Here is a 12877-nt window from a genome sequence, read left to right on the forward strand (position 1 = left end):
ATTCTCACTAGACTATTGTTGAAATGGATCATAGTTCAGAACTTTTATTCTAGTTTAGTAAGAAGGACTGGAAGGACAGACATTCTTCTCTTAGGTTGTAGAGATACGGAGATGTGAAATAGTCCTCAGCTACCAAATTCTTTCCGTCGCAATTCTGTTTGAACTTTTGTGTTGGGAAAAACAGAGCAGGGAGCAGGGTATTTTTCAGAAGCGTTCCTTGCCATTTGCTGCTGTGCTTTGTACCACAGGGGAGATCACTTGCACAAATTCTATTTTCTGGGCTCCTCTGCCAACTGGCTTCTACTTCTATTGGAAAATGGAAGGTATTGGCGGGAAGTTAGAATGTGGGGTGAAGCGGGAAAGTAGAGTCATGTTTCCCCTCTCTGCACTTTGGGAGGCATCTTTGGAAAGGACTGTGACTCCTCAGGGCAGTAGTTCTTAGCGGAGAGCTTGCTCCTCTGTATTCCAGATTCTTTATCTGATGGTGCCAGCTCCAAGATTTTATTACACTATGACCACCTTCCTTTTTCCCTCCAACTCTAGGAGTAGTGGTCATGCTTTACTTGAATTACATCATTTAAATCTTCTCTACGATATTATGATCCCTTTATTATCCCCATTATCTTGGCAATCACACAAATAGTAAGTGGTGAAGGTGGGATTTGAACTGTGGCAACTGAACCACCAAGCTCTGCCCACTTGCCAGTGTGCTGAGCTACATCCAGCCACGCTGGGATCGCCCACCTTCCCCGATGAGATGCAGAGCGTGAGAAGAGTTTTCCTAAAGCCTATAGAAAATTCAAGGTAAGTCACGTATCTTGGTTTTCTTTCCTAGTCCACTGCAGGTGGTGTTTTTGTACATAAGGGTACAGTGAGGAGGCTACAAATACATCCAAAAGTAAACACAGTTCGTTTTTCTTTTAACTTTGAGTTGGTCATGCTTATCTCTTCGTGTTATGCTGAAAGAAATGACACCACGCATGCTCCTCGAGTGTCATTGCGACTCGCCACCGAGGAGACTGAATTCCATAATTACTGAAGACATTTTTTACTCATTCCCAGCCTATTAAAGAAAACATTTCATGCTATATTTCTTTCTGTGGAGATGGGGAGACAAAACTGTGGCTTATGATGAGGAAGCTTGTCTCCACATAGACGACCAGGAAGAAATTACTTTTCATAAAGGCTGACCTTTTAGCTTGCAACGGACAGTTTTGTGTCTGGATTTGTAAGAGGTCACTTCCCAGTTGTTCTTGGAAAGGCTTTCAATCTGGTTGTCAGCGAAAATAAAATTTTAGTGTGTTCTCAGATGAGGTCTTTTTCCCTTGTGGGCTAAGGGTGTATTAATCAATACCAGGGCTATCTGGGTCCGGCTCTGTCTCCGTTTTGAGTTATGTTTAAACTCGTCACCATGAAGTCTGAATAGACCATTGAAGACAATCTAACAGCTGAATATTTTTAAAGAAGAGTCAATGGAAATTGAGGAATTCTAATACATTTTCTTTTTTTTAATAAATACATATAACTCTTTACCATTCCCCTCAATTATTTTGATTAACATGATAATAGGACCTTTCAGAGCATCATTATACCAATTTTTATAGCCCGATGTAAAAGACTCATTTCACAGAAATAATCATGACTAGCATTAATAGATGAATGTTGGTGCCATAACACAACAGTATAAGGCATATTTACACCATCTTAACGTACATAAACACTACACACATACACAAAAGATCACAGATCTGGAACAAAGAAAATTTGGTCTTCTAGACAGCTTACATTAATAGGCTTTGCCTAAAACTTTTTTTTTTTTTGCTTTATTTTTTGTATTTCTTTTCTTTCCAAGCAACAAACAGATCTTCCCTATTTCTTGTGAGTTATTTGTAACATTGTGCTCATGCAAAAATAATACTTATTTTATTGCATTAACATTTAGACAGTTTTGGATTTGGATCCTAAAACCATCATCTAAAATTTTACTTGATGTTCCTTCATCCACGTTGTCATTTTAGCTGATGAGATACGATGGTTCCTTTATGGCGAGTTGCAAAATGACAAACATGTCCGGTTGACCACAGTTCAAAAGTCAAGATTCTACGCTTCTTGATCATGCACATTTTACTTTCATTCTTGCAAAATGGTTTGAATCAAATATACCATTTTAATTTAACATTTATTGATTTCACTTCCCCCCCTTTTTTTTTTATCATGTTTCTAAAAATAACAACAACAAGCAGCAAGAGTCACACCGACCCCTGTCAGGACATCAGCCAGGCGGTGACACTGTAGTAAACACTGAATGCCATCAACACACAGCAGGCACGTGACCATCACTATAACCCATACTTCTGCAGCAGTTCGGACTGCCACTGGCGTTTGCGCTCTGGAAAATAATCCGGAATGTGGATTTTTTTAAAATCCTGAATGCACTTTTTCATCTCTTCTTCCACGCTTAGCTTCTCAGAGACTTTCTTCTTGGAGAGATTGGTTTCCCGGGACTTGCTGATGAGCGTCTGAAAGAGTTCGCTGTTCCTGCGTTTGTCTGGCGGGGGCATCCACGGCACGGGGGCCTTTCTGGAGGGGCGATCCAGAGTCAGGGTGTTAGGCTGGTGGGCGGTCGCCTGCTGGGCGCTGGGCGGGTTGTCCTGGGGGGTGCTGGCCTCCGAGTGGCTGTCGCAGCTGGAAGTGGACAGCTCATTACAGGAAGTCCCACTCTCGCTTCCTTTGTCGGTGACTTTATCGTGTTTCCTATCTTCATGCTCTTGTTTGGGGGATACGGTTTTCTGAGGAGGTCCTAAGAAAGAAGAGAAAAAAAGGAGTAGAAGAGTTGAATAAGACGTGGGAAGTTCAAATTAAATACATTCTAAATTTTCTATTTTAAACTAAGAACATTTATCTTAAGACAAATGCTCTTCGTTGCACTGGCCCCCGTGTGAGGCAGGAAACACGACACTGACAGCCTTTAGCACACGTGGAAAGAGGTTTGCTTAGTGAGCCTTTTTGCCATAAAAGATCATCAGTAGCTTTATACTGAAAAAAAGATGTTTGCTACTTTAGTTACTAGCTCCTGAAATCTGAAAAAGATACGTGGAAACGTTTTGCTTGCTAGTCCTCTATCTGTTTCACTAGACACTGGGCTCATTGTGTTCTGGCCACTGCCAGGTGTCCCTTGTGTATGTATTTTCCCACCGTACAAGCAAGAAAGCGCCATGGCTCTTTTTTACAAAGTAGCAGTGTTTTCCTGGCCCAGAGCTGCAGGGGCATCATTTATGCTGCTAAATGGGAGGCTGGTTTAAATCTTAGCCTTAGTCTCTTAATCTTGTTTCCCGTCTACTTTCTTGGGAAGAATTATGAAAGTGTTATAAGATATAGATGGGCCTAATATTATGGTGTGAAAATATACTTGAAATATAGTATTCTCTTCAAATACAAGGCTTACAATTTGAGGTAAATTACCTAGGAAGACACTTTTCAGAAAGTGATAGTTTGCCAAGATAATTATTTCAAATACACAGTTTATTTCCAAGAGGGAGAATATTTTATTCTCTCTGACTCGACTGCAGGATTAGGACTTCTACTGAACATTTATTGAACACCACCACACACCAGAACCATAATGAAACCTTGATTAAGTGCAGCCCAACCATTCAGAGATCTAAGTTACCCAAATCTTATTTTTTTCCTTAGAGTCAACTTTTACAAACACATTGTATAAAACAGAGTTTGGGGGAAGGCATCAGTATTTTTACACAATTGCCCAGAAAACGATGCAGAGAAACAAGTGAATACGTGTGGGCAAGGACCCCTGTAATATTTTGGAAAGATGAGCTAAGATACATTCCACACCAAGGGTTCCTAACAGAATTTCTTATACTAGTTTTAAAAGTTTTTTCCAATTCTTTTTCCACTTTCTTTGCCACTTTTTTTTTATCACCTATATCCCGTTCCTCCCCTCTCACCCCCAGTAACAAGTAAGATGGATCAGAGCATGGCCAGAAATAGTCTATTTTATTGTATTTTATAATAATTGTTTAAAATGCATAGGATAACTTAGAATATCTCTTTGTAGACTTTAAGAACTATGAAGAAAGGGGGTAAGAATCTGAATTTACTATGATTTTTAAGAGCTGCTTTAAAAAACAAAAAAAACCTTACAGTAGTTATCCATATTAATGAGAATTAACAAATATATACAGTTTTATATTTCATGATTACTATTTAATAAGCTATCCTTAGGCAAGATGGACTCCAAACCAGACCAAACAGATTCAGAGGTTTATATTATGACTTAACGGAGAACACTTAGTTTATTCTGTCCACACTTTTGAATGTTTAGAATAATATTATAGTTCTTTGTATAAATTATTAGGTATAACTAATAGTCTCCTTTTGATTTACGCCAGCATTTTTTGTTACTTGACTAAGCATACTTTAAATTGTTATTGATAATCTAGTGCATTCAAATTGCTGCTAAGTTACAACTTAAATTGATTTATCAGTTTTTATGACAAAATTGAGAAAAATAAAATAATTCAGAGGAAATAATGATTTACTCTAATTGCCTAGTATTCTTGAAGATGCCTGCTAATTGTAGGCTTTCAGGGATAATTTAAAACTTTAATTTTACATTATTCCGTTCAATGGCCCAAAGCCGCTCGAAATGCCTTAAGCACCACATGAATGATGATCTAAGTATCACCAAGTCCTGGGTACACAGCAACAGCATGACTATTAGAAACTTCTCTGTGTCTCTTCAACCAGTAACAGAATCAAATATACCATGTACACCTGACTGATCTTCCTGAAAGCACTTTGCCCTGTGAGTTAGAGCACTCATCAGACTTGGTATAAAAAAGAAAATGTAAATGCATACATGCATGCGCGCGCGCGCGCGCGCGCGCGCGCACACACACACACACACACACACACACATGTGCGCACATACACACATACATGATACTCATTTATTGTGCTGACTTTTTTTTATTAATCACAGTGGGAATAACCTTGGGAGATCTGAGTTTGAGCCTGCTTCAGCCACTCCACCTGAGCAAGTACTTTGTGCTGGTCATGAACCTCTGTAATAGTTGGTCCTTACTGATTAATATTTTGAGGGCCCCTAACTTTTTTATGTTATAAAGGTCTGTAATTCTAAGTGATATAATGAATAGAAAGATATTTCTAAGCTGTAAAATTCTAACTAAACACTACAAGGTTGCCATGAATAGAAATTACCTCTTAGAATGGGGAAACAAGTTTGATTCCCACTAAAGTATTAATTCACAGAATTTCAGGGGTCAAGGATACCTTTCTGTAAGTTCACTGACAGGAAGTGTAGTCCCAGAAGACATTATCAATTTGTGCTTGTTTAATTTAATCGATTCTTATTGTTCAAACACCAGCAGGGAGAATGATGGTTAAGGCAGCAAAGTGCAGACTGACTGGGTTCACATCCCATTTTAACTATTTACTAGATTTGTTTTCTTGGGTAAGTTACTTACTTTCATTGAGCCTTAGTTTCCTCACGTTTAAACTTGGAAGAGTTGTGGAAGATTAAATGAACATGTTAAGTATTGTGAATGAGTCTGGCATATATAAATGCAAAAAAATGTTAATTATTATTCAGCATAAATATACATGTTCTATTTGGCCATGGCCTGGCAAGTTTGTTCACTTGAATATTGAGCGTCCTGATTAAGAAGTCCAAATGCTTCTATTCTAATTCTGGTTCTGCACATATTATCTATGTACTTATGAATTGTAGGCAAGTCTCTTAGTTTCCTTAGTTCTCAAATTTGCATCTATTTTTAAAAAGGACATTAGAATAGTAATAACTATCTATGGGACTATGGTAAGAATCAAATGAGACCATTTATGTGAAAGCAATTTGTAAGCTGTAAAGTTCTATGTAACATAAATTATTATTAGTTTATAGTCTAGACTTATCTAATGTTACATAGATTTAGATTTGAGAGGCTATCAAGTGTTAAATTTTCATGTCCCAAAAGGAATTTATTTAGGAAAATAAAACACAAAAGCCCTATTACAGGTTATCAAAAAATGTGTGAATTAAAAGCAGCAGTAAAAACATTACATTAAGTAAAATAAAACAAATGGAAAGTATTATAATGGGCCCACACTTGTAAAACTTAGCAAAACAGGGCTTTTGATTAAACCCATTGGGTTTTATCACATTGAACTAGAATGGAGGAAAAGAGCTTTTCCCAGTCATTTGGGTAGATAGTGCAGTTCAGAAACTAGATGTTAATACTTTTGTCTTTAAAAAGCCATGTGATTTCTGGGTAGTTTTAGGTGTGCGCGTAAGAGTACCTCTATATTTTTCTTTGAATACACAAGCGTTTCCAAATGAAGTCTATGTGTATAGCTGCACATTTGAAAAAACATTTTATTTTAATATCTTTACCTGCCTAGTGATGATAAAAATGACTGGGTATGTAAAATGTGTCTGCAACAGGCACAATTCCTCGAAGGGAAATTATCCTCTAATAGTACTAAACTCAATGGTGTGTGAATGGTTATGTGGTACTTGAACAGAATGAACCCATCTATCTTAAATATCAGCGCCACATGCTTCTAAGGATCAAGCAGTTGCATCAAAAGGGGAAAAAACCCTCCATTTTGATTTCACAAATACTTGTGTATCTACGTACAAGGCGTAACGTTAGTTACAGAGGGAGAGACACACACACGTGCACACACACCCACGACCACAGTCCCTGATACCAAGTGGTTCAGGCTTGGGGTGGCAAGTGCAGCTGTAAGGCAAGTTTGAACAGGGCAAGGAGAAGGGTGGAGGAATGAAAGAGGGTGACTTGTGATGGAGCGAGCTAAGGAATGTGAGCCATTTTTAACTCATCAGTAAAATTTCCCTACTAAATTAAAATATAAAGGTCACAAAGGGGATGTGTTCACCTTAGAGTGAAAGACTATTTCAGTAAATAAAAATTAACTTATTTTGAGAAAAACTGAACTCATTCCTTTATGTTGTCTGTAATCTCCATGAGCATTATTTTTACCACTTTTAAATGAGTGAAAGATAATAAAAAAGAAAAGAAAAGAAAGAAGTATGGTTTGAAAAGGGAAACCTTGTGGTACTCCTTTTTTCATCATGATATGATCATCACCAGCTCACTCTTCTGATTCTCTCTGTGCTTGCTAACTTTTTAATTGCACTTACTTATTTATCGTGTGTCTCTCTGCCCTTACTTGTAAATCCCTTAAAGGAAGAAACTCTGTTTTTCTATTCTATAATGATGCCTTGATCGGAGTACTTGCTTAACCAAATTAGTAAAATGATCGTCACACCTCTAAATTTCTCCAGCATCTACTATTAACTAGATCATTCATTTGGTACTCAGCATTCCCACCTTTAGTGTTATGTAATATTCACTTAGACGGCCACAGAGTAGTAAGAATGCTCCAGTCTCTCCCCCACACAAAAACTGGCCCCAGGGTCATACTTTTTGGTGTCCTGAATCCCTCAAAAATGTATTATTTCCATGAGGGCAAAGATGATGTCTTGTGTTTCCTTGTATCACTCAGTTCATAAGGCTGATTTGTTTTATCGCTGAATAAACAGTACTATTAAAGTGAATAAGCAAATGTAATGTAGCATTAGAAAAAAATGTGAGGGAAAATATATTTGTCTAGGGGAACATATATTGGAAGAGGTTTCCAAAAGCAATCTTACTGCCTTCCTCTCATTCTACAAATCTGCATCTTGTTATGACTCTGCTATTTCTTTAGATGATGGTCAAGGTCACCTTGGGCTACCTGATGGATTCGTATTTTATTTTCAAGCCCTTGTCAAGTCTTATCAATTCTACGATCACAACAGCTCTTGAATCTACCTCTCACTTGTGTTCCCATGTCCACCACCCATGACAGGTTTCTCATTATTTCTCACTGTGTTTCCTAACCAGTTCTCTGATTCCACTTCAGCCCTGGTGCAAACAATTCTCCACACCGTTGTGAAATAAATATTCCTGAAGTCTAATTCCATCAAGTATCTCCTTGTACAAAAACCTTCTAAGTAGTTCCTCTGTACATAAAATAAAATTTGAATATGACATCTTAGCTTTGAAGGTTGTCCTCCGTGTGACCTAAGCGATTATTTCAGCTCATCTTGCAGTGCTCCCTATACAGTGACCATAATATGCTGGTTTCTGGTAAATGCCTCAGCTTATTGGTGCTTCCTTCCCCCTGGACTGTATTCCTCCCTTGCCCCACACTCTGTACCCTTTTTAACTATCCTTCAAGCCTGTTTCAAACGTTGTTTTCAGCATAAAATATTCCATTCTCACACTTGGATATGATTTCTCACGATTTCTTGCTCTCTTAATGGCCCATAGCAGTTTGTCTGAATATGTCTCTAAGTACTGAGCCTATTTGATCTTAAATAACAGTTATTTCTATACTAATTTTAACTTTCATTCCCATGTTCTGCCCCACAAAACACACACTCTTTCTCTCTCTCTACCATAGTCATTTATGGGACAGAGATTCTTTCTTTTTTATCTTTGTATTTACTGAAGCACCACCACATGGCTAAGCCTATAAGCATTTGGTAACCGTTTATTGATCTGAATTAAGTGAAATTAGTATTATCTACAAAATAATGTCTAGACATACAGGGGATTATTTTATTCCCAAAGAAGTTCCTTTTTGTTTTGTTTTGTTTTGTTTTAACAAAAAGAGATAAACCCAAATAAACAAAGCTTAAGGAGCATAACAAAAACAAAGAAAGAAATGAAGGAATAGAAAAAGACAAACTTCAGCAGTCAGTAATAAGAAGGACCTCACAGTCCCGCTAGTTAATGAAAATATCATTCATTTGGGAAAGTCCCTAGGTTATCCCTTTTAGCTTATTAAAGAGAGATAATAAGTATTTGAGAACCATACATAATAAGGAAAAATGATTTTTTGCTCTGCAGAAGAATTCTACATCATTTACATGATTGTACCTGCACCTAAATATATCTAGTAGAAAAGGTATTGGGGTTCACTTGTCCTTTCAGAAGCCCTATAACATGCAAAATTATTACAGAAACCTTGCAGGAGCTCTTCATGTAAAACTGATCTCCGCATGTCACCCATGGGAGCTAGGATTCTATGCCACACTCACACTCCTGGTGCTTAAACAAAAGCAAAAACTCCATAAAGATGCCGAGACTCCTTTGTGTGCTGGGATTAAGACTGATAAACAACTCCTTACTCATCTCTAGGTTTGCATGTCTGAATGTATTATTCCTTGATATAGACATTATCCGAGTTATTTTCCACATCCTAGGTAGCCACCTTCTAATGACCTCCTTTTTCACAAGCGTATGCTAGGCGAGAGGGAAGATTTATACGGTTTTCAAATTTGTGAACACAAGCCCATGCTTGCTTGTTGCCCATCTATAAAATGTGGATCGTAACACCTACAAGGTACTTGGCAAGGATTAATGGGATGCTGTCTCTGCAACACGTCCGATGGCTCTGGAAAGAAGAAAAGAAAAGGTGCTCTGTAAATACAGGTTGGAGGTGCACTTAGGATGTGCCGTGTATAGCAAATTTACGTGAGCATAAATCCATGCTGGTTGCAAATTATTGTTACCTGCTATACAATACTGAACGGCTGCCTTAAGCCTGAGAAAAAACTCTCGGTGACAACAGCCAGAAAAAAGAAAGAAAGAAAAAGAAAAACGAAACAAACAAACAAAAAACAGGCTAACGGGAGCAGGAGCAGGAGTAATTGCCAGCAGAAGCCACAGTTGAGGGGATTTTCATTTGTTGGATCTCTTCGGATCTTAAATGCCTGCCTGCCAATAAATGTTTTCAAATATTTCCAACAATGTTCAGTGAGATGCAACTTCTCATGGCTGCTATATCATTTAATGTGAGTGCTTTGAGATTTATAAAAGTGTGCTTGTGATGGAGACAGCTTGGTGCAGAATCACTGGAATGAATGGAAAATGGAATCCTGTATGTGCATAGCAAAGCTTAATTTCATTTTGTGGTGCAAAAAAAAAAAAATGCCTAGCCTTTGAAAAGCAGCAAAACTGTGCTTGCAATGAAGTTTTCACACCTACTAGCTGGTTGCCAAATGAGTCTTTAAGACTCATTTTCCTGTTTTGCCTAAGAAGGAATAGAAATATGGCACCTCTCTCCTAGCGTGGCTTTAAGTCAAAATATACGTGAGCAAGTCCTTTGCAGTGGCCACAAACTGGCCTCGGACAAGACAGCAGGTGCAAGTCCCTGGAACCTGTGAATTTCACCTTATATTACAAAAGTCTTTGCAGTTGTGATTAAGGATTTTGAGATGGGGAAACTATAATGAATCGTCCGGTTGGATCCTAAATTTAATCACAGCTATCCTTACAAGCAGGAGGCAGATAGAGATCTGACACACGCAGTGGGAAAGGAGGCGATGTCACCACAGATTCAGAGATCGCAGGGCTGTGGCAACAAATCAAGGAATGTCGGCAGTCACCAGACCCAAGGAACAGATTTTCCCCTGGAACCCCAGAAGATAGAGTGGTCTCGCCAACACCTTAATTTCAGTTCAATGAAACTGATTTCAGACATCAGGCCTCTGGAGCTGTGAGAGAATAAATTTCTGTCTTTTTTAAAGTCATCAGGTTTATATAATTTGTTACCGTAGCCATTGAAAACTAAGACAAGTGCATTTAGTTCAATGCCTGGCCATTGGTCGATGTTGAGTTTCTCATCTTAGATAAGTGAGCATAATATAACCCATAATAAATGGATGATACTGAATATGAATCACAGGATCTTAGTTTCTCTATGAAAATATAATTTCTGGCAGGCTCTGTCAAGCTGTCATCCTGTTCCTGTTTAAGCTCCTCTGGTAACGATAAGCCCATAACGTTGTATTGCAAATCTTCCTACTTGGAGGGTTCCCTAATGTTTGAAGATTCCTATATTCAGCCATAATCTGTCTCCTACAATAATGCCACCCATTGGTCCCATTTCTACCTTCTGGAGCAATATAGAATGAATCTATTCCCCTCTTTCAACTAACAGTCCTTAAACTTTGAAAAACAATGATGGTATCTAGTCTAAATTCTCCTCAATCATATAGATCAACCCTTATATCTAAATAATGAGACGTATGGTCTCTTTACCTCTTCTCTGTTCCCCCCACACCATGTTCTCTTTTTCTACAATCACACTGATTCAGCCACCCACCTACCCACTCCAACACCTACACACAAATACACGTATGTGTAGTCACTGAGTTGTCTCTTCTCTATAGCTGACTCCATACACATCTCAAGCACCTGATAACTCCTTGAAGTTCCAGTCGTATGTTTTAACTGCCTTTCGGATATCTCCTAAACTTCAAAAACCATGTGTCAAAAAATAACCCCACTGTTCTTTTCCTTCTAAACCAGTTCTTCCTCCTGGGTTTTTTATTATTTTTTTCTTTTTTATAAAAGTACCACACAATCTTTGTAATCACCCAGGTTTGAAATTCTGGAGTCACCTTCACTATTTTGTTTCCAATTCCTCTACCACTTCCCTCCCTCTGTGAACAGTTGCCTAATCCTGCTGAGTGTACGTACTTTGATAATACCTCAATTATTTTCCTCATCTTCGGTCTTCACTCTCACAGTTATGACCCTCTTTAACTCTTACTGAATCTATTGCAATGACCTTCTAGAGACCCTTTCACCTCTAATTTCTACCTCTGACACCCATACTAAGACAACGATCCCAGATACATAGCACTGAATCATGACTCTTGCTATAGTACCTGTTCTCAGAAAACATCAACGGCTTTCAGAAACATATCCAAATCTCTTGGCTCCACAGACAAGACTTTCCATGGCTTGGTTCCAACTTGAACTCTAAAACTCATTTTCTATTACTTCCACCCTCTATTCAAGCCAAATTGGAAAAATTAAAAATATCATAAATGCCACATCTATTCCTGTCTTTAATTCTTCACCTATGTGAATGGTAAGTGGATTTCTCTTTATACCTATACTTGTATACATGGAGTAACTTCTTGGTTGTCTGTTTACGTGTGTCTGAGAACATACTTGGGACACCAATCTATCTTATGTGACAGACCTCAAGCTTCAAGCTATAGTAATATATCTATAACCTATATTGGGACAACCATAATGCCCATATACCCTATCAAGACAGCCCCCTAATCTACAGCAAAGATGAGGACTGGGAGGCAAATAATCTGGAGAACTTTACACTGTTTATGAGAGTAAACAAAGCAAAGGCCTTTATGTCTCTGGCCAAAAAAGCTCTCAGGTGACTAAGTTTCCTGAGCCCAGCACAGGAAGAGAGAGTGAGAACCACAAGGTAGTCCTAACAGTGGCTGGCTGTTCGAATCAGCCATCCCTCTGGCTAGAGCACCTGTTAGACAAGTATTTTACACTAAATAAAAGGTAAATCTTATGAGAAAAATTCCGCTTATAAAACCGTTTAGTCATTTTATTAGATGTAATTAACATTGAAATATAATGAAAACCTCTCTTTCTGAAACAAGTTGGCTGATGTGTTGGTTGTATTTGTCACTGGAGAACTCGGACACTTAACGTTGAATGCACAAACTTAACTTTTCAAATGTGCATTTCAAATTATTGAAACCAGAGAAGTTGGGAACGTTTGGAGTTAGAAAACTATAATCAGTGTGTATTTATGGGCAGATCACTATGATAGCAACACGCACCATATAAAGAATCCCAGGTACTTACTGTTACTCTACTAAAAGGGTCATGTGCCCCCATCCTTTCAGGCCAGGGTGGGCATTATTAGAACCATTATTTTACTACTATTGGCCTAGACTGAGCTTCTTATTCATTCTTGTGTCCTGGGGGGAAAA

The 12877-nt window shown here is 38.2% G+C and overlaps 1 protein-coding gene across 1 annotated transcript in view; it reads right to left on the minus strand.

Annotated features, from left to right (window-relative positions):
• Nucleotides 1-2244: 2244 nt before the first annotated feature.
• KCTD8 (potassium channel tetramerization domain containing 8) overlaps nucleotides 2245-12877 on the minus strand; it is a 139186-nt gene continuing 128553 nt past the window's right edge. The window contains exon 2 of the mRNA XM_045532943.1: nucleotides 2245-2800. Coding sequence (XP_045388899.1) covers nucleotides 2340-2800 — 461 coding nt within the window. The 3' untranslated portion in view covers nucleotides 2245-2339. The remainder of the gene's footprint in view (nucleotides 2801-12877) is intronic.

Source organism: Lemur catta, chromosome 19, assembly GCF_020740605.2.
Source record: "Lemur catta isolate mLemCat1 chromosome 19, mLemCat1.pri, whole genome shotgun sequence".
NCBI classification, from domain to species: domain Eukaryota; kingdom Metazoa; phylum Chordata; class Mammalia; order Primates; family Lemuridae; genus Lemur; species Lemur catta.